The 22,790-nt window shown below is 40.7% G+C and overlaps 1 protein-coding gene across 3 annotated transcripts; it reads left to right on the forward strand.

Moving 5' to 3' along the window:
• The first annotated feature begins 181 nt into the window (after positions 1-181).
• Positions 182-20,526, forward strand: cracr2b (calcium release activated channel regulator 2B). Of its 3 annotated transcripts, none has more exons than XM_018763389.1 (10): positions 182-218; positions 9,116-9,372; positions 10,637-10,748; positions 11,621-11,750; positions 13,420-13,566; positions 14,819-14,909; positions 15,032-15,127; positions 17,647-17,834; positions 17,942-18,013; positions 19,251-20,526. In XM_018763389.1, exons 2-10 carry the CDS (start codon positions 9,118-9,120, stop codon positions 19,423-19,425), a joined length of 1,266 nt encoding a protein of 421 aa, XP_018618905.1. In that variant the 5' UTR covers positions 182-218; positions 9,116-9,117; the 3' UTR covers positions 19,426-20,526. The 3 variants fall into 3 exon arrangements, with proteins under 3 accessions (XP_018618905.1, XP_018618906.1, XP_018618907.1); XM_018763390.1 differs by lacking the exon at positions 182-218 and adding an exon at positions 225-366; XM_018763391.1 differs by lacking the exon at positions 182-218 and adding an exon at positions 225-355.
• Positions 20,527-22,790: the final 2,264 nt, after the last annotated feature.

Consider the following 22,790-nt stretch of genomic DNA (forward strand, 5'->3'; position numbering starts at 1 on the left):
CTTTTCCCGATTATGTCTAAAGGAGGGGAGGACAGAATGAAAAAAGTAACATATTTTCGGTTAGGTTTTGCGAGAGGCGAAACTGCCGGTACGCGAACTGACCGCTTCAAAGTGCCATTTCTTTAAGGCGGCGGAGTGTGAGACACAAACGGCCGGGGGCGCTCGTGAGCTGTGCCGGAAAGGCGCGCGCAACTTGGAAACGCGCGGTCAGGGCAACGGTGAGTAAACGTTGCGGACGGACACGATGTGTTCACTTTGCTTTCCTGGATGAGCTTAATTTCGGCGGAGCAAAACAGTCGCCGTTAAAAATCTGACCGTGTAAGGGAGAGAACCGGAACGGCGCGTGCTGGTTCAGGTGAGGCGAAGGTACGAAGTCGGTTCGCTCGGTGAGGAGGTGACAGCTGCCTGGCTGGTGCGCCGCTGTATGACCACTGCATCATGATCGTACACAGAATACACTCTGGATACCGAAAAGCTTCACTCTTCTTTCCAGCAGCCGCAGTGGGGAGCACGAATGTAACATTTTTATCTGTTTCAACGCAGTTTTATTTAATAATATAAAAAGAAATAGAAAATAATAAAGCACGTTGAACTTACAGTCTTACTGAGGACTTCTGTCAAAGTCCAAAGCGGTTTCTATTCCTTTTTTTTTTTTTTTACTTATAAAAAACTGGCTTCAAATGAAAAGGATCGACACATTTTAATCACATTTGAGTGCAAGAAAGAATATCACAGTTTGAGTTTCCCGTAGTTTCGGGAACTCCGAGCACACATAGACAGTGAATTGTTTCTAATCACTGAATGACAATGTTAATAATATATTCCGCCGTGCGATTTTTGGGACCGACCTGCCGGTTATGTCTTTTTTTTTTAACTTTTGCTGTACATTTTGCACGGTAAAAATCGAATCTTTTACTCATAATTCATCTTAAGGATAAATTTATTTTAATAACGTATTAATTTTAATAGAACGTTGGTTGCTTTTTTAATTTGAAAAGGGGAAATTTGCTTCGGGACTGGATTTATTTTAAAGAATAGAACGAAAGAAGGAAGGAGAAGGTGTATTATGGGCAATATTACTTATGGAAAAGCTCATATTTTGCTTTTGAGTAACTGAACGGAAATTGTTGTGGAGGCGAAGCGCAGCAGCGCGCGCCCTCGTTTCTGTGGCGCCAAATCCAGCGCGTTCTGTGTGACGCGAATCTTCTTGTACGTCGTGTAACACAGTGCGGTTCAGTCTGACGGAATAATTGTCCGTGAAAGAAGATAAAGGGACAAAATTGGTAGAAAAATTGTGAAGTGTGTGTGTGTGTGTGTGTGTGTGTGTGTGTGTGTGTGTGTGTGTGTCCCCTGGCGCAGAACAGCTCTCATTCGTCAAAATTTGTTTTAGTAAGTTAGTGGTCATCTTTACACTGTAAAGAAATTTACAGCGAGTGTTTCGCTGGTTTTTCCTGTCACACTGCTCAGGCTACATCGATTTTTTTTTTTTTAAATTAACTTTATTAAATAAAGTTATTAATACAATACACAATTAAAAACAAACATAAACAAATTTACAGTCAAACAAATCCAAAACCACATTTCCTACAGTTGGTCAACAAGCTCACTAAAAAAGCCATCACATAAAATCAAAATGCATTGTCAAGACAATAACTATGATAACAAAGTCTCTTTCCCATAACAATCCCCCTTCCTGGCTTCAAAATATACAACTGACCCACGTCTTCCCCACACCAACATACCCATGAAAGGACTGTTCCCCAATAGCAGCCTAACCTGAGTCATCGTATCACATACATGCATCTTCCAAAACACATAAAATACTTCTAAATTACAATATAAAACTTTACCATACACCCTAAAATCAGACAAGTAAATACAGAACAAACATACACATAAGTTAGTCATCAACAGAAAAAAGTTAGAAGTGCACAAAATAACCTAATAAAATAAGGCCACTAATATCTGTGACTAAATGCTATACGGATAAAAACTGCTCTACAGCGAGTGTTTCAGAGAGTTCGGTGATGGTGCTTCATGGCACAGCACTCTCTATATATCCTGTCTGCTGTCTGCGGGGTTCACTGGCTCATAAGTGAATCTAACTGATTTTACGTGACTGTACAGTTAAGTCTGGATTTGGTGCAGTGTGCTGGATACTGGATTTTGTTTGAAAACACACTTGACACTCACGTTTTCTTGCTTTTACACAGCGGTGGGCTGCATGAGAACGTAGTCATTCGCTTTCCCTCCTTTTTATCACTGAACTCCTGATCGTGCTGAAGACGCAACACGAGATTAGTAAAACATTTATGCTTTCGTTGAAATATGAAGACATTCTTTCAATGGTCGGTTTATGTTCTTAAGCTAAGAAAATAAACTTTTTTTTCCGAAAGTGGCAGAGATTTTTTTTCCTCTCCCTCTTTTGCTTCATTTTTGTTCTACTGGTTTCTAACTATGGTTATTTTTTAAAATAAACTTATTAATTTAGCTACAACTGTAATTTATTATGCTATCTGAATGTTTGTTATTCAAATGTATTTACGCACTCTTAATGTGTTTTGAGGAAATAGTTAGAATACACTCAGTTCTCGGGATGGATAGATAGATAGTGAATTTCCCCCAGGATCAATAAAGTATCTAAATGGTATTTAGTCATGGGTTGGAATGTATTGGGAGTCAAGATCATGATCAGGTGTCCTTAATTTTCAGACTAAACTGACAGTGCCATCTGACGGCCCATAAATAAACTCATCTAGCTGGTAAGAATATTTAGTAATAGCTGAAGGACAAAAAGATGATTTAGTTGTTTCTGAAACGGAATTTATCAACGAAATGCTTTTACTTATAGACACTGCCTAAGTTTGCGTAATTTTTGTGATTTCTCCAATTTTTCATTTTTTACCCAGTTCATGGAAAACACCGGTACAAGTACCTGTCTGGCTGGGACCTTCTGCCTTGTCTATTTATTTAGTGATTGTTCCAATAACTTAGTTTTGTTACTAGCTGTTTTGTTACTGGGGAGTTTCCACTCTGGGACATGTGTGACACTGTGGTGCTTTTTAGCATGCGCTGTGTCCTGCTGCTTTCTAGAACCATCTCATTTAATCCGGCTGCGCTGTGCTCCTGCATCGTGGCTCTGCTCTCTCCCTCGAGATTACTCCTGCTGCTGGTCTGAATGCAAATGTCTTCAAACTCCTTGTTTGCATACACCTTCCGCACTGTTGCTCGTGCTGGATGCTTGTTCCCACCTGTCTTCCTTTTAAATTCACATTGAAATTAGGTTTTATTGATATAAACTGGCTTAGTTTTTCAGGATGGCATTTGTGACTCAAACATAAAGCCTTTAAAAATTGCCAAACATGAAGGAGCGTTAGACATTTACTTCTGCTGCTGTATGAAGCGGCACCTAATTAATATGCAGAAAAAATAGATTAGTTTTTTTTTTACTCATACTGCTGATGTTGTATTAAAAGATTACAGTAATATAAAAGCAGGATTATTTTTAAAGACATTAAAAGCAATATTACGTACATACACATTTTGGCAATATTTGTTATATGCTAGTACAACTGAGTTACACATTCTCAAAGATATGATTATCCAGTTTATTTAGTTTTAATTGCTCTTTCTTCACCATTATACTTTTTAAAATTTCTGTTATAAAGGAACAGCTGGTAGCGTAGTGCTTAGTGCTGCTGTTCCAGAGGTTGCAGGTTTGAATCTCTGTTGTAGTACCATTGAGCAATGTATTTACCCTAAATTGCTCCAGTAAACTTACCCAGCTGTATAAATGGGTAAAGAACTGTAGGTAGCTTAACATTGTAAGTCGCCTTTAAGAAAAGTGTGGAATAAATGTAAATGTTGCAGTGGAAATGACCTGCACTTCCACTTTCCATCATTAGTTGGCAGCAAAATGCACTCAAAGTATTGAGTCCAAAAAGAGTGGAAGGACCACTTTTAATTCCACAAGCCTTTTTTGTTTACTTTCTTTACAGCACCAGTCTGCTGTTCCTGATTTCAGTGATCAGTAAAAGCATGAGTAATGCATGTGTTTGTGGGATGAATTGTGAATAGTTTTTCTTGAATAGGAGTTTATGGAGAGATGGTGTTTTTTTTTTTTTTTTATCATCAGTCTTTTAAAAATTACTTATAATTAAAATGTAGCTCAGGTTTAATAAAAATGTAAAGGTGGAGATTTTATTTTTATTTTCTATAGCTATATCCAAGATTTTTACGTAGCCTTACCCAAAAATGAAACGATGGAAGCTTTTATTGTTTTTTGTAAATTAATAAAGAAAGTTGAAAGTGGCCCAGGGCTGATGAGTATTGGATGTATATGGATGTGATTAATTGGCCATTGGCTTTGAATGGGGTTGTGGGAATGACATTTTAATTTTCAGTTATTTTAAATGTTTTAATATTTTATTTAGTTTAGGAGCTGTAATGTACTGAGGGCGGTGGTTTGCATCTGTCCTGTCTCACAGAAGGATTGCGAGGTGTTTGCTGTTGAGTGCTGTGCTGAATGTGATAAATTGGGAAGTTTTCAAAATATGTGATCGGCCACTTAAAAATAATTTAATGCAGTAAAGTAGAAAGTACACCTGTCTCTGCTTCCCCCTTTACAGAAACAATATGTACCTGCATTTCTTTTACCATTGAAACTGGAAAGAGCCGGTTATTTACTTTGTACTGTGCCTGGATGGTTGTCTGCTTTGTTTATTCTGAAGGTAAATAATTTGACTGTATTTAGAATCTGATAATAATCTAGTTTGTTTTCGGATTGACTTTCATTCCATTATAACCACTGTTCCAGATAAGAGGTTTGGTTGTTTATACCTCAGTTTACTGTCATTTGCTCTGCTTTTATTTGCATTTCAATTCAGTATACTTGATTTTTGTTTTTTTTAATTTACAAATATTAAAAAATCTTTTTTTGTGCTTTCATGTAGTTGGAGCTGGCAGCCTACAGATATCGAACAAGTCACCTCACAGCGGTGTAACTACGCTGCAGTTCTTGGATCTTAGTCTAACGCAACACCTCGAACTGAAGCTTAAAATGTGAGATGTGGACCCTGTTGTTGTACTATGTACTGTAACCTAAATTCTATTTAATGAATTAATGAAACTATAAATCCAGGAGGGACATTCACTTTGGTTGCAGCAACACAAGATGTACAAAATGCACACATAGAGCATACATATATAGGTGGTCCCTGAATTACAATGGTTCGACTTATGATTTTTCGATTTTGTGATGCTGAGCTGGTGATAGACATTCAGTAGAAACAATACTTCAAATTTAGATTTTTTTTTTCTCCCCCCCGGCAAGCAATATGCAGTGCGATACTCTCTTGTGATGCTGGGCAGCGGCAGCGATCCGCATCTCCCAGTCTGTCACGCGGTTGTGTTTTGTGCATCCATATCACAGAAATGCCCATCTTTGTCTCCTGCTACTGGTGAGGAAAAGAGGAAGGCAATTACTCTTGAAGAGAAACTCAAGAAAATTGCCCAGCAGGAAGGCAACAAGCCTGTAATGGCCATCGCATGTATGCTAGGCTGCTATAATCAGTAGGTTAGGTGTATTAAATGCATTTACGACTTGCGATATTTTTGACCTACGATGGGTTTCGCGGAACGTAACCCCATCGTAAATCGGGGACCACCTGTACTCACATAACTAACCATTTTTAAAAACAAAAAAAAAAACAAGCATTAAAAAAAGATCATTTTGACTGTAGATTGCATACAGTGTTAGCCAGAACTAAGTTGTAATACTAATAACAATAATATAGCAAGGTATATACGTTGTTAACTAGAACTAAGTTATACTGCTGCTTAGCAGTTTCAATGGAAATGATGATTTTGGCTATTTTTTCTGTTGCCCATAGTGTCTCTGTACGGGTGTAATACCACAGCTCTCCCTAGTTTTGCAATACAACGTGCAATAATTTTGAAAAATTTTTCTTGCCATGAACAATTTCAGCCCTAATGACTCTCGATGGCCAGGGTTTTTCCTTTGCTTTGTTACCGTGCTCATGTACACGTGACCCTCGGCCTCGTCCATGTACAGGATCCGTATTGTTAATGTTTATACAGTTCGCTTAAAATGAAAAGAACGGGTAAATAGGTGCTGTATGGATACTCTGCTGCTGGGAGCTTAATGACTTCTATCAGCTGACCTCAACATCCTGCTTGTCTCCATCATCCTGGAGAAGTCAGATGTTTTAGAAATGAGAGAGAGACTTTCCTGTGCTCCCACTGTGTGGAAAAACTGGTTCAGTGACATCTCAAGGTGCACCTCAGTGAGCCGCCATTGCCTTGCCGCAACACTCACCATGTTTACCAGTCCCAGCTGGGTTGTGTCATGGGAACGCACCACTAAACATGGAGAAAGGGGATAAGGGACCGAGTCACATTACTCAGTGCAAAAACAAAGAGGCTTTGCAGCAAAGACATTTACTGCCATTACACTGTTCCAAACACAGTACTAGGGGTTGGGGTGACGGGTGTGGTGTGTAACAAATTGCTGATATTTAAGGTGTGGTTTATTCCACAGTTTAGGATCACCATAAAACCATGAAATGTGAATTGACCTTTGTGGTTTACCGCTTGAAGTGTGTCTCCGTCGCTGCGTGTTTGACATGTCGAGTGTCCGAGGTGAAGAAGTAGCTCTGATTCAAGGTTCGAGACTGAATGTTGGTGGAAAGTGTTCGGGATATCACGGCCGTGCGGTAGAAGAGTGTGAAGGAGCTTTCCAAGGGAAAGGTCACCACTTGAAGGTGCTCTGTAAAACCAGCTCAGTTACCCAGGTCAGTATTATATTTACATAATGCTTCTCTCCAAAGCACCTTAAAATGTTACGCTTTTTACACCTATTTATACAGCTGGGTAATTTTACTGGAGCAATTTAGGATAAGTACCTTGTTTAAGGGTACTCCAGCCGGAGGTGGGATTGGAACATGTAGCCTTTGGGTCCGAAGGCAACACCTCTAACCCTACGCCACCAGCTGTTCCATGTGTGCATTTAGTTTGTTGGCTGATCATCGTGAATTTTTGTGGTCGGGAAGAGTCGTGTGTTTAGGTGTACCCGTGTAAGGAGGGTGCTCTTTCTCCATGCCTGTTACACCACCTACAAGCAGACCAGGTACACGATGCTAAGCGCAGTCAGGTATTACTGTGTTTGGTGGAATGCAGGCACATTTAGCGATAAGTTGAGAGTGCAGCAGACCTAGTTCCTCATTTTACAACCAGCCAGTTTCGGCTTTGCACAGTTTGCTGAACTGGACTCCCAGACACTGGTGCGGTAAATGGTTTCCTGGGTGACTTCACATCTAAAACAAACACCTTTACACCCTCAGCGTCTGTGAGCGTTGTTGTTTGATGGTATCTGTGTCTGTTAAGAGGATTTGAATTACCAGCGAATTGTCTCAGCTTCTCTTGGGTGTCTTTCGTTAGACTGATAGAAGCAAGGCTGTTTTTTTCAGCTGAGTTTTACCACAGTGAACTGGCCTCGTTGCTCTGGTGCTTCATTTTTTTGTGCTGGCCTCCCCTGCACCGCGTTCCACAGCGTTTACCGCTTCACTTGGACGACTCCGTAAATCATTTACTGTATTAACCTTGGGGAACATTCCCAGTTGCACACCTGCTTGGTCATCCATAGCAGTCTTCCAGCACGTAAGATGACTCCAGATGACTCCAGATGACCCCAGATGACCCCCACCACCACCACTGGACCCCATCCCTCACGGCCCTGAATTCTTTCTCATTCATCTCAGCTAAATAAATTCATTTTTCACCAGCCTTCCACAGGTAGACCTGCTGTTCAGGTTCAGGGAGGTCAGCAAAGGTAAATTGACTCAGACACAAAGGCAAAGTCACACAAGCGGTCTGCGTACAAGGAACTCGCAGTTAAACTAAAGTAAACACTCTAAGGTGAAGTGGCGACAGCTGTGAAGTTCTCTGCCTTCCAGGTCATTTCGTGCTGGGGATTTCCACAAAATGCTGAGTAATTAATGTTGTGCTCTCAAAACCTTTAAATAAACTGAAATAGAACACTATTCAAATATCTAGGGATGAGTTCATATTAGTTTGTGTTTTTGCAGGTGGAAATGTCAACATTGGGGAAGGATCCTTGCTGTTCAAGGCTGCTTTGCAGAATCCATAGTGCTCAGATTTCTTAACATTTATTCAACGCTTTTCTACAAAGCAACTTAGAGTGTTAAGCTACTTATAATTATTTTCCCCTTCATACATCTGGGTAATTTTACTAGAGCAATTTAGGGTAAGTACTTTGCTCAAGGGTACTGCAGCCAGAAGTGGGGATCAAACCTGTGACCTTTGGATCCAAAAGCAGTAGCACTAACCACTACACTACCAGCTGTCCCCTGTTGAGGGCTGTGGTTTTGAACCCATCTGAGCGCAGTGTGCTGGCTATCGCCGTGCTCGCGTTAACTTCATGAACATCGCAACATCTCTCATGCAAAGCTGCTTGAAAGTATGGTAACCCCTAGTGTCCCTTAGTTTTACCACTAAACGGTTATTTATTGAGAATCAGTGTTTCTCATGTGGCATAATAGGTGTGTAATGACCAATTCCATATGTTGCTTTAGAGGAAATCATGTGTGTAGTAGAAACAAACAAGTAGTGCAGGTGTAAAAATAAGCGAAGCCCAAGTTACATTGGGTAAACCAAGTAAGTAGAATCAGGGGTGTAAATCAGTCATTTATTAATTTTATATGTTTGTTTTTAGAGTTTATGAGTTTATCTTATTTTATACATGAATAATGCCCATCCCTATAGAGTTCACATGCTTCCAAGCAGCACTGTATACCTTGCTGTACTGTGTGATGGTGTGTATGCACTGTGTGTGTGTATGCATAGTGCACGTGTCCTTGTGTTCCAGCTCGTACCTCCTATATGTCATGTGCTTCCTAGGATTAGCTCATGATCACCCTGATCCTACATGGATAAGTGGCTGCTAAGAACTGATGTGTGCCCTAAGTCTCGAACCCCTGTCTTTACAGCTGTCGTTTGTATCCCACCAAGTGGCACTTTGTATTCAAGTGGACAGTGTGACAGTTGTGTATGTCTGCCTGTTTGTCTCTTTGAGCAGTGATGTCCGGCTGGCTGCTCGAGGGGGAGGTGCTGGTGGGGGAGGGCAGGGGTGAGATGTCACCCTGCAGCCCCAGGATGAGAGGCACCATGAGCCCCAGATTCAGTCAAGGTCGGGGGAGGACAACACCCCAAAGCCCTGCGGAGGTCGCCAGGGAGCCGGACACACCGCAGCGGGACATAGTGGGGAAGGCGATGGAACTCTTTCTCCTTTGCGATAAGGAGGGCAAGGGGTTCATCACCAAGAGGGACATGCAGGTGAGAAACAGTTCCAGCCTGTTTGTGGTCTGCTGTGTGCACTCTAGTGTTTTTGTACACTCTGTAGCTGTGTGCCTCTCAACAATTGTGTTCATGGCGTCACATACTCTTGCTTTGTGTTTGCCTCACCCACATTATAGTGAGTGTATTGTTTCAGTGTGCACTGGCTCCTCAACTTATGGATAGACTTCCACTTTTAACTGTGTTTGTAACTTGATTTGCTTGTAACTCACGGAATTTTTTTCCTACTAAACCACAATCATAAAAGCTACATATTAGAGATATTCCTTCATTTATTCATGGGTTAAGTACTATAGAAACCTCAAATCAACATGTAATAATCTGTAAGGCTTCCATCCATCCATCCATCCATCCATCCATAATTTCTTGTCCAATACAAGGTTGTGATTTACTGCAGTCAGTCTAAGAAGCTTTGGCCATGAAGCAGGATACGCCTTGGACATTATGGTGGTCCAGAGATGGGAGTTTTTATTTAATTAATTTAAATAGAGTAATCTCCACAGTCTTTGATTCTGATGGATAACCAATTCATCCTCTGATCCCATGCAACTTTTATCAGTGTCTTTCCCTTTTCAGCTTTATTATCAAATAAAAACAAAAGCTTAACAATAGAGATGTCCTCTTATTTATTTACAGGCTAGGGTTTGTGAAAGCTTGGATAAACTACGAGTAATAAATGGGAAATACTTTGTAGAACTTGTTTAACCATTTTGTTAATTTCAAGCGATGTCACAATTGAAACAAATTTAAAATGACCGAAAATGAAAATGCCTTTTCGCAAAATCCAGTTTGGTTCCTGCTTTTGACTGAATTACCCCATAAATGTTTAACATTCATTATCTTCTTATTGCTCCTCCCACACAAACTGTGGAAGCCAGTAGAATTAATCTAGTGCAACACCCCTGATTCGTTTGGTGTGCTGCACTGCCAACTAGTGGCTGGTAAAGGAAAGGCAGGTCACTTTGGCTCTGCAACAGAATGGTGACAAACATAAAGAATAAACAGATAAATATTTGAGTTGCAAATATTTGACAATACAAATATCTGTAATGTGAGGAGCCAGTGTTTATGTTGCTGCATGTCCGCTTATCCAAACGTTTATGTTTCTTTGCTGATCTGCTGCATTATTTAAAGTTTTGGTGCCCTTTGCAGCTTTTGGCTTGCTGTGAAATTTGGTATTTCAGTATTTCTTTGCATGTCTCTGTTTTGGCCCACTGTATGAGTTCCTGTTTCTGACCATCAGCGCCTGCAGGGTGAGCTGCCCCTAACTCCAGACCAGTTGGAGTCTGTGTTTGAGAGTCTGGACCAGGAGAGGAATGGCTTCCTGACCCCTGTGGAATTCAGGAAGGGTTTAGGTTTGTTACCTGTTTCTCATATCATCCAGTATTTGAGTTCCCAACATGTCATCTTTAGTCAGGCTGTTCATGACCTTGGTAATAGTGGTAGTAACCAGCCGCATTTTGCATGAAATGCTGACCGACAAGGCTTTTGGTCCCAGTTGTGTTTGTAAGTTGAGGAGCCAGTGCATTCTTGACTTTTTGTGGGTAGTTTTGAGGTTCAAGGTTTGCCATGTGGGTGGGACACAGTGGCGGCCAACTTTATTCAAAGTTAGAGACATATCAGCAAACAAAAATAAAGGGTTTGTTGACACTTTAAGAATATGAAAAACCAGAGCTATTAATACAAAATTAAAATACTGACCCGAAATGCCAACAACAACTCGGAGATGTACATGGAGGAGGGGGGTGCGGCGGGGCAGCGGATTTGGCTGGGGCCCGCTATGTGGTTGGTCTGGGGCTTGAGTCCTGCTTGCACCCCTGCACCGCTGGGCGAGGCCCCGGTTTGCCATGACCCCGCCCGGGACAGTTGGCCTCAGTCAGTGTGTGTGTGTGTGTACATGGAGGAGGAATCTCTTACTGCCAAGTCTGTCCAGAATTAATTAACAATTAAATATGTGTGCAAACAGCACCAGCTGCATGTTTTTGTAGAAAAAAGCTTCAGGATGAGATACTGTCCTTCACTGGCTTATGCTGTATTTTACCGTATCTTTCTCACGTAGAAAATGGTAGTTGAAATGTATTTATCTGAAATATTTTGATGGCTCAAGTGATGAAAACAAATGAACATTGTATGCCTCGTTGAGATAACCCTACAGAGCGTTCGTCTCTGTGTACTTGAGTGGTCCAGGGTCTAGGTGTGTGAAATATGCTCTCTGTCCCTGGTCCAGGTGAGCTGGTGTGGGAAAATGATTCCGACTCAGGAAAGGAGGTGAGACATGAGGGAGTAGACAAGCCGGACCCAGATGAGAAGTTCCTGCAGATCCTGGTGGAGCTCGGAGCCGATGCAGTACTGAAAGAGTGAGCCCCTCGATCTGTACCCGTCAGAGAAAACTGATCCTAAGCGCAGCAGGGAGACTCAGGCTGATTCCCCAGAACTCTTAGACTCAAGAAACAAGAATTTGTGCTCAGCCGCCTCACAGCGTAAAGGTCTATCATGCATTGTTTGTGTGTTTGAATCGCATAATGTAAATTCCTTCCTTTTGACATCCGCTTCATTGCTAGGATAGCTAGTAGTACAGTGGTTAGACCTGCTACCTTTAGACACAAAGGTTGGAGCATTGAATCCTACCTCCAGCTGTAGTACCCTTGAGCAACATACTTACCCTAAATTGCTCCAGTAAAACTACCCAGCTGTATAAATGGGTAAATAATTCAAAGTTAACGTTGTAAGTTACTTTGGATAAAAAAAAGTGTCCAATAACTGAGTAAATGTAAATTCCAACTTCAGCAGTTGAAGATGAGTGTCAGGAGAAAATTGCAGTTAATAAGAGTATGTGACATATGAGTCAAACAAGGAAGAATGACTGATCATGCAAAAATAGAACTTGGCTCATTTCTCTCCAACTAATGGCAATAGGTGGTGCGCAAGCAAACAGTTTACTCTCTGTCTGTGTGTGTGTGTGTGTGTATATGTCCTCAAATGAGCTGTGTATTCAAGCGATAACTGATCCATGTCAATTTTTTTTGTTGTTTTTTTTTGTTTAGGGCACCAAGCAGTTGGTAGTCAGCAATGCTTTGCACCTTGTTTGTAACGATGGATTTTTAAAATTGTGACATAACCACTCACTCTTGTGAAGCAGTTAGTCGAAGGGCTTTGTGGTATAGGGTGTGTTGTGGAAGGAGGCAAGAACTCTTGCAACCACTGAAGCGAAATACAGTTTGTTATATTGGAACATAAATTTTTGGAACAGCTGATACTGTAGAGGTTAGAGTTACTGCTGTTGGATCTGAAGGTTGCCAGTTTGAATCCCACATCCAGCTGTAGTACTCCTGAGCAAAGTACTTACCCAAAATTGTTCTGGTAAAATTACCCTGCTGTATAAATGGGTAAATTACTGTAGCTAGCTTAACGTTGCAAGTCACTTTGGGAAAAAAGCGTCAGCTAAATTAATAAATTTAAGATCTAGAGCAAAGGTGGGAGAGCACAATCGAGTTTACCGAAAAACTTTTTTATTTTCGGTAAAAATTTCAATAAAAATAAATACGTTTTTCAGTAAGCTCAACTGTGCTCTCCCATCTTTGTTCTAAATCCAGTAATAACTTACCCAGCTCCATAAAATGGGTCAATAGTTGTCAGCAGCTTTGTATACACATCTAACATTGTAAGGTGACTTGAAGAAAGGCATAATCATACTTACTTTAAATTGTTCCAGTAAAATTACCCAGCTGTATAAATGGGTAAATAACTGTAATTAGCTTAACATTGTAAATCACTTTGGAGAAAAGTGACAGATGAAGGAATAAATGTGAATGAATGAATCAGCGCAGTCCAGGCTTTGCCTGTAGAGATGTTCCGCTAAGCTGACCTACACCTTATCACAATGGGATTTTCTAGCATTTTCCACAGTGTCCAGTACTACAATTTACCTGCTGAGCTCTGCCTTGTGCTGGGAACCATCTGTGCTGCTGTGTTTAGAGGTTTGTCTCCAGAGCTGTGTCGAGTGCTCACCGCTGTGTTGCCCTGCAGCCAGTGGGAGATTCACACCCTGTGGTGTGGTTTGCGACGTGACCATCCTGAACTGCTCTGTCTGCTGGAGGAGCTCCTGTCCCATGCTGGGTCCCAACTGCGGGATGCCCTGAAGGAGAGAGAGAGCCTAGAACAGGCACTGCACAGGTGCGCTGTCTCAGCACAGTCCCTCTGTCTACCTTCCTCTCAGTTTAATACCCCTCTTCAACATATCTCTCACATCAACTCATGCTGTTTTGTACTGCTTAGAGCTGTCAGCTTACCCTTGGATGACCTGGGTTTGCATTCTTGCTGCAGTGCCCTTGAGCAAGGTGCTTACCCTGAATTACTCCAGTAAAAAAATTTGAGAAAACAGAAGATGTGCCCATCTTATAATGAAATGAAGAATAAAGGGCTTGGGTGCTTGAACCTCCTGGTGTATGTATGGGGGTATAAATGGGCAGCTGGTAGTGTAGTGGTTAGAGCTGCTGCCTGTGGATTTAAAGGGTGTTGGTTCTAATCTCAGCTCTGGCTGTAGTATCCTTGAGCAAGGTACTTACAGTAATGTGACTCTAGTAAAAATTATCCACCTTTATAAATGAGTAAATAATTTAAAGTAGCTTAACATTGTAAGTGACTTTAGAGAAAATTGTCAGAAAAATTAATAAATTTAAGATTTAGAGCAAATTAACACTTAGGGCACAGTTGAGCTTACTAAAAAACGTACTTATTTTTCAGTAAATATTTTGGTAAAAATAAATACCGAAAACACAGAGAAATAGGTCCATCCTGAAAAATAAATACTTTTTTCGGTAAGCTCGAATGTGCCCTCACAGTTTTGCTCTAAATAATTACCAAGCTGCATAAAATGAGCAAATAACTGTCAGCAGCTTTGTGTACAAACATTGTAAGTTGCCTTGGAGAAAGGCATAAACAGTGGTCACTAATAATAATATAATAATGGTGGCACAGCAAGTAGCGCTGCTGTCTCACAGCTCCTGGGTGGTGTGAGAGAATGTGGGTTTGATCCCTGCTCAGTCTGTGTGAAGTTAGCATGTTGTCCCCATGTCTGCATGGGTTTCCTCTGGATGCTCTGGTTTCCTCCCACAGTCTGAAGACATGCTGTTCAGGTAGATTAGTGTGTGAGTGACGGGAGAGAATGTGTGTTCCACTGATGTATGGATGAGTGACCCAGTGAGGTAGTGTATCTAGCAGTGTAAATCACTGTGGTGAATAAGGTGTGTGGGCTGAGTTCAGTGGAAGTTGCTTTGGAGAAAAGCATCTGATAAATAAATGTGATTATTATTATTATTATTATAATACCATTAAAGCACAATAGGTTTCTCATCCTCTCTGTGTATTGCCTCTTGCTCTGTCTGTTGTTTTGCTTCCAGCCTGACCTCTGCTCTCTTCTCCCCAGGCGTGAGATGGACCATGATCAAGTGGTGCGCTCCATGTACGAAGAGATGGAGACTCAGGTTAGGGAGGCGAAAGAGTTGCGGCTCTCTCAGGTATATCCTCATACTGCAGCACCTGTTGTGTTGTCCAGTTAATTGGATTATTTTACAATGGCAGATAATAAAAGTGGCAGTTTTAGTGATGACTGTGTTGATTGTGACGATGGTGACTGTAGAACAGCGCAAAAGAGAGCGACCGGTGCCAGCAGCTTCAGGAGGAGCTAAGGATACGGGAGCAGGAGCTGGAGAACGCCGTGGCTAAAAGGAAAGAGGTACAACAACAAGGAGAGGAGATAGATGGTCATTTTGGTTTCCCACAACACATTCGCAGTGTCATTTAACACTCTCACCGTGAGCTTTTGGCTCCTCCACTCCTCATCTCCTACTTCCTGTTTCCCATTGGTCTTTTTCAAAAATCTCAACAATTTAATGGTTTCATTTCATTGGGGCAGTTGGTGGGGCCGTTGGTGGGGCAGTGGTTAGAGCTGCTACCGTTGGACCCAAAGGTTGCAGGTGCAAGTCCCACCTTCAGCTGGACCTAATTTGTTCCAGTAAAATTACCCACCTGTACAAATAGGTAAATAACTGTATCTATCTTAATGTTATAAGTCGATTTGGAGAAAAGTGTCAGCTGAATTAATAAATTTAAAGTTTAAAGCAAAGATCGAGAGCACTTTCAAGGTAATTGAAAAGGTATTTTTCGGTAAAAATTTTGATATATACTAATGCGTTTTTCGGTAAGCTTGAGTGTGCTTTAAAATTGCTCAGCTGCATAAAATGGGAAAATAACTGTAAGCAGCTTTGTATACAAATCTGACATTGTAAGTTGCTTAGAAAAATGCATAAATAATGGTTACTACTAATAGTAATAATAATAATAATGCAGAAGTAATCATTTCTGGCTTTCATACTTGATAATTTGGAGTAGCATACTTCATCCATTTTTATATCTAGATACTTAGTGCAACAGTTATGTTTAGTGAGTATGTGATTCAACATCTGAAAACAGTTATTCTGACAGGATTTTAACAACCTTCTACATACAAGTCCACTTTTACCTTCAGCATGGAATACAAGTTAATTATATACTGTATGGGGGGTGCGGTGGCGCAGTGGGTTGGACCACAGTCCTGCTCTCCAGTAGGTCTGGGGTTCGAGTCCTGCTTGGGGTGCCTTGTGATGGACTGGCGTCCCGTCCTGGGTGTGTCCCCTCCCCCTCCGGCCTTACGCCCTGTGTTGCCGGGTAGGCTCCGGTTCCCCGTGACCCTGTATGGGACAAGCGGTTCTGAAAATGTGTGTGTGTGTGTGTGTATACTGTATATTGCAACAGGTAGTGGAGTGATTAGTCAAGTACCTGGGTTTGAAACTCCATTCCTGCTGTAGTGCCCTTGAGCGAGGTACTTACCCTGAACTGATGCAATAAAAATTATGTAGCTGTATAAGCTGTAACTTGGTACCTCAGTAGTTACTAAGTCATATTTTAAATCACCTTGGACTAAGGTGTCAGGAAAATACTGAATATATAATAAGTATAATTAAGTATACTTAATATATATAATAATCACATTTTGCACAGTGGCTTTGATGGCAACTTTTAATTGTTTCATTTACTCATTTAGCTGACACTTTTCTCCAAAGCAACTTTCTTATGCTACCTGCAGTCATTTGCCAATTTAAACAACTGGGTAATTTTACTGGAGCAAATAGAGAAACAGTGATCTGGGTTCCAGGTTGAGCTGATCAAACGCTTTGCAGAAGAACCTTGTTTCCTACTTCTCAGGAAGCCATAAAAGCCATAAAAGGATTTGAATGTTTATTGTCTATTTTCAGGATTACAGCAGGATTACTATTGCAGTAACACATCATCAGTAGGGTAAAAGTAACCTGTCTCATGACAGTTATAATGATGAAACTTCAGTTGACAAAGAACAGACTAATACTGGTTGCCAGTAAAGATATACACACACACACACACATTTTCGGAACCGCTCGTCCCATACGGGGTCGCGGGGAACCGGAGCCTACCCGGCAACACAGGGCGCAAGGCCGGAGGGGGAGGGGACACACCCAGGACGGGACGCCAGTCCAGTAAAGATATATTTTTCTTAAAAATGTGAACTTGATAAAAACAAAACTTCATTATGAATAATACCTTACGGATGGTCCCTGATTTACAATAGTTCAACTTACGATTTTCTTGACTTTACAGTGGTGCAATAGCGATAAGCATTCAGTAGAAACTGTACTTCGAATTTTGATTCCTCCCCGGGCAAGCGATATGCAGAGCGATACTCCCTTGTAATGCTGGGCAGCGGCAGCCATCTGCATCTCCCAGTCTGTCATGCAGAGGTGTGTATTAGGTGTGTTAAATGTATTTTCGACTTATGATAGGTTTCGCGGAACGTAACCCCATTGTAAATTGGGGACCACCTGTACATAACTGACGTTACATTTATTCATGTAGCTGATACTTTCTCAGAAGCAACTTACTGTTAACCTACCAGCAGCTAGTTACCCGTTTATACAGCTGAGTAATTTTACTGCAGTGATGTAGGGGAAGTACCTTGCTCAAGAGTACTACAGCTGGAGATGAGATTCAAACGATCTTTAGGTCCAAAGGCAGCAGCTCTAACCTCTACAGTATCAGCTGCCCGTACCGGCCTATTAATGCTCACGTTTGTATACTCCCAGTCACTATGCTCTTAATTCCCTGCGATGTAGGGCAGTTCAGGCACAACCAGGGGAATTTAAAATGATCCGGGTGATGATTCCTGCCCTTCACCCCCTCTAGCTGGAGGCCATGGTCTGCACGTTGACCGCCGAGCAGGTGGAAACAAGGGGGCACATTCAGAAGCTCCAGAACCTCAACTTGCAGCTGCAGGAGCAGATGGAGGCCTGCAGGGCAGAGCTGGACAGTGCACTGGGAGAGCTGCACCATCTCCAGAGCAGCTCAGCCTGTGAGCAGCAAAGCCGTGAGAGGTGGGCAACCTTCTGAAATGGAGCATTCTCCTCCACATTAGATTCTTGTAATGTTTCAGCAGAAACGGTGTGCAATGGCATCTCTCTATCCCCTCCCCCCCATCTAGGGATGTGCTAAAGGTTTCCAAGAACATGCAGAAAGAGAAGGAAAGCCTGATGAGGCAGCTCGAACTGCTTCGGTACGTATGTACAGGTGTAACTTACTCTGTCAGTGTCTATCCAGATATGTGCATCTCAGTCTTCGTGGTTTACACTGCTCAATGTGATCTACATAAGGTGAGGGTCAGTGAGTCAAAGTCAACTCCTGATGGCCCATTTTCACAGTTTTCACAGTAGGGGATGGTGTGGAAGTGGGTTATTACCTTCTTCTGCAGTAACGTCTTTAGGGTGTGGGAGGAGGCCTCAATTTGAACCCCACGAATGAAACCGCAGCCCTGGAGCCCAGCGTTACTGACTGTGCTACTGTACGACTACATGCATTGTTCTAGACTGGGTTTAATAAATAATGCTGAGATGTAACATTACAGTTAGAGGGTAAAAGTAAAGGGCATGTCATGCTTACTGGATTGCCTGCAGCAGCATTAATTTGAGTTAAGTCTAATGTGCTGACAGACTGAGATGAATGAGCTGTGTTAACAAGTTATGCAGAGTGAATCAGGTAGTAGACGCAGTGTTGTAAATCATTCTAAACTCCAGTAAATCTCATCACTCCTGTAAATTCTGTACATGTTCCTCAATGCCTAGCTTTGCATTCCATCTTTTTTGTTCTGTTTTTATATCCCTTTTATTCCTTTGAACATCCTGACTATACACTTTTTTTTTTAGTAATGAATTAATGAATGAAGGTGCAGGGGAAAAAACGATCAATGTCTGCTTTGAAGAAATTTAGAAATTGGTGCCACCTAGTTAATGAGACTGAATCATCAATTAATACTCGAGTAAAATGGAAAAGCGATCAGCGTCCAGGAATCTCTCAGGCAGTGCAAATACAGCTCAAGATGAAAGAATGATCAGAGTCCACATGGTAAGAACAAAGTGATCGGCTTATTGGTGCTTTCAATACGTCCCACGGTCCTCAGTGAAGTTGTTTTGTTGTCATCAGTCGATTAATTTCAGATTAGAATGAGTTTAAACCTGAAAATCCTGGTAAAGTTGGACTATTCTGTTGGATGACCAAGTTTGAACAAAGATATCTATCCACCACGGCTATAGAGTTTTATAAGAGTTACCTCATGATAGTCTGACATCGATTTCTACAACTTTCCATACATTTTTATGTGAACATGACTCATTGAGTTTTAAAAGATTAAAAAGAATTTTTCTCAGGATTAATGTTTACGGACCTTGATCGTTCTTCCCTCTGCCTTTTCATATTAGATTATTCCAAAGTGTCTGTGCCCGTTCTCTCTTTCACAGGGAAATGAACAAAAGACTACGTGATGAGAAGGATGTCCATCAGTCCCAGAAGAGAGTCAGTTACCGGCCCCCGGTCCTCAGTGTGCCCCAACTCCCACAATGCAGTTGGGAAAATACTCATTCTCTCTGGTTGCACCCCTTCCCTCCATATTGGGTACAGCCACCCTTTGACTAGAGTACCATGTTTTCTCTGGCTGTACACTGGTCCCACCAACTCCGGACTGGAACAGAAGGGAGCCGGAGCATAAACAGTCAAACAGCATAAGAAACTTTTGTAAAGCAGAACGTAAATCGTAACGTAACCCTAATGCAAGGACCAAAAATAAAGACGTTTTGACTTTATACAGATTTCTTAGTGTTGTTGCCTTTTGCCAAGAAGGCAGCTAAGCGGTTGAATGGTCTTGTAAGGTTGATTGGTTCAGTTTGTTACTCTACTAAACTTGAGTTTTCTCCTGTAACTGATGTTTTGGAAAGTCAGTGCTGCAGCCAGACTAGTACTCTTGTGTGTAACTTTTGGTTCATGTTATAGTGTTGGTGGTCTGGGACAAGAGAAGAGACTTTGAGTCTTGTGGATATAGATGGGAACAATTCTTCTTATGGTTGGACCAAGTTTCTGTGTAGTCTGTTTAACTATGTAAGTTAATGGATCCCTGCCCTTAACTGGTCAATCAACTGGTCTGTGAAGTCAGGAATGTCACAAAATAAGGGTAATTTATTTCTTCTAGTTCTGTTACTTTATTTTGTAGAGTGAGACTTTGGGGTCATTTGTATATTTGGCCTGTTACATGACTTGTTGGAAAGCAACTGGATGGGACTAGTAGTGTAGTATTCTATGCTAATGGGATCGACTACTGAGATTTGGGGGTTTTTTTTTTCTATTAACTCAGTTTTTTCCCCCCGTACATAACCCATTATGTGCTGATACTGTTGTGAGCATTCCTGATCATCCCGTATATATGAAGGATTAAAGCTGTGACAGGTATCCCACTTTTCTCTTCTTGTGTTTCCACCACTGTGGAGATAATGAGCAATTACCTCCAATACATTTGGAGTAGGTTGATTTCTATAAACTTAAGGAACTGCACTTTCATGCTGTAGCCATTTAAGTTTAAACTATTAATCTGATCTCAGTGCTCGTTCTAGAGATGCAATATGTGTGCTCATTTTTGTTTCAGCGAAACTTGTTTCATTTATTGGCATTTTTAATGTTAACTCAGATTTCTTGGAGGTGTTTGTATATTGAAAAACGTACTAGTTAATTTTTTCTGCGGTTTTATTTAGGGGTATCACTGTCCGATTTGTCACTTTTTATTAATATTCATTAGCCATTGAAGAAGTAAATTATGAAATTATGAAACCTGTGTTTTTCTAATTTCATATCAGTAGTGCATTAATTATTTATACAATTTTAATTTATTTTCCTACATTTGCTTGAAGGAATACAACAGATTTCAAAGGGTTATGTGAACAACTAACACTGGTCATACATGGATTTGCATGGGAAACTTTCATTTTTCTTTGCAATGGATTCAAACAGTAAAACTATGTACAAAACAGCCGATGTGTAGTAAAAACCTGAGTATCCTGTAGCCTGGAATGAGTCTGCTCTTATAATGATATTAAATTATTTCAAGTAATTTTTTCACATTCCAGAGTTTGATTTGCAAAAATGTGAAAACAACACTCATATCGAATGTATTAAGAACCCTGAATGCATATAGGGTATCTTGAACAACTGTGCATATGTTCCTGCAAACTCTAGAGACCATTCCTTTTCTTTTAGTTTATGTGATTCCTAAAGCTTTTATTTGAGCTTGATAGTCTTCTGTCTTTGGGTTTCTTTTTGTGTTGTAGAACAAAGCAGAGATGAACACATATTTGTGAACACTGGTAAGATACCAGCCTATCAGGGCTTCCTAGACCTGCTTGGTTAGGACTTTATTTTGCACAGTTGAATTTTGTTGTGTATCTTAGACATAGCTCTACTTTGAATGTACATGTATATACGTGTGTGTGTGTGTGTGTGTGTGTGTATATACACATTACCCAGAAGTAAAACATATATACAGCATATATGTCTTGCTTGTGGGTTCACTTTTTGATTGTATGTACTGTATATGTGCATTTATTTGTTAATGGGATGTCTGTGTCTCGTGCTCCAGGTATTGGATTTGAAATGTGATGTCAATCTGGGAGTGCCGCTCGGTGCAATGATACGCTGTGGAACCTCAGCTAAGGGTGAACAATAAAGAGCAAAGACTCATTGTGACTCAGGCTGCCTCTGTCCTCGTTGGATACAGCCCGTGTGTGTGTGTGTGTGTGTGTGTGTGTGTGTGACATTAATTCCGGTGGAAAAAATGACAGCCACCACTCATGTCCAAAGAAATTCTGAACCAAGTTCTATGAAAAATTACAAGCAAACACATTGTATTGTACTGCTGAGTTGTGTAATGTGTGTGCTGATTGTATGAAGATTTCTAGACATGTATAGCCCCGGCACATAAAATAGCAAACACTTAAAAAAGATAATTTATCACCTTTAGAGAAATGACAGTGGAAGCAGAGGGGTCACTGACAATAAACACCCTTGTACTCATTTCAAAACATAATGTTTCTGATAAAGTGTTTTTATTTAAAGTGACGCACAACTTCGAGTGCCTTTATGCCACATCGTTATTGATTCAGTTGATGAATCGGTCGATCCATTTTTTTTTTAAATTATTTAATTAAATGCTTTGACCATGTCACTCATTGATTATAAGACAAGTCATGTGTTCAAATTTATTTATGGGAACCATGCTCCTTGTGTTTTTTCAGTCAGGATATTGTTGATGCGTCATTCTGTGACACAGATGTTTTAAATCCAGATAATTTGCATGTGTAAACCATGTCTCTGCAGATGGTCAAGTCTGCATTTGGTCATGTGATCAAAACTTTGGGTAGCAAATGTCTATTGCCACTACTGCTTTTGAAAGTGCATTTTTACTCCAACAGCTCTGAAATGATGACGTTCATAAATCTGATCTCACGCTCAGCTGATTCAACTGATCCATTTGCAAGGCATTTCATTCCTATTGAATAGTGACACATTAATACAGTACAAATATGCACGTTTACTTCTTTACATATAGAGATGAACAATCACACAACAATTAGCTGTTTTTTTTATATGGCAGAACAGTGAGAAATAATTTTTATCTCATTATTTACAGTAACTTACACTGTTAAGGTACTTATAACTATTTACCTATTTATACAGGTGGGTAATTTTTACTGAAGCAGGGTAAGTACCTTTCTCAAGGGTAATATAGCCAGAGGTGAGACTCAAACCTGCAACCTTTGGGTCCAAAAGCAGTTGCCCTTACCTCTGGTCTACCAGCTATCCTAATAAAATAAAAGTATAATAAACATTAGAAAACAATAATTTCATTAAACATTTTTCCAGGGCTGGAGGGAAAAATGCAACATAATATAAAAATAAGAAAAGTAATAAATAAAAGATGCTGGTGCCATATAAAGTCAAGTCCTTGTTCAAACATC

This window comes from Scleropages formosus, chromosome 11, assembly GCF_900964775.1.
Source record: "Scleropages formosus chromosome 11, fSclFor1.1, whole genome shotgun sequence".
NCBI classification, from domain to species: domain Eukaryota; kingdom Metazoa; phylum Chordata; class Actinopteri; order Osteoglossiformes; family Osteoglossidae; genus Scleropages; species Scleropages formosus.

Excerpts from the sequence above, each read along its gene's own strand:
- cracr2b (XM_018763389.1), top strand. The coding sequence starts at position 9,118 with ATGTCCGGCTGGCTGCTCGAGGGGGAGGTGCTGGTGGGGGAGGGCAGG. Across the intron at positions 10,749-11,620 it reads GGAATTCAGGAAGGGTTTAG|GTGAGCTGGTGTGGGAAAAT; the intron begins GTTTGTTACCTG and ends TCCCTGGTCCAG. Across the intron at positions 14,910-15,031 it reads AAGAGTTGCGGCTCTCTCAG|AACAGCGCAAAAGAGAGCGA; the intron begins GTATATCCTCAT and ends TGGTGACTGTAG.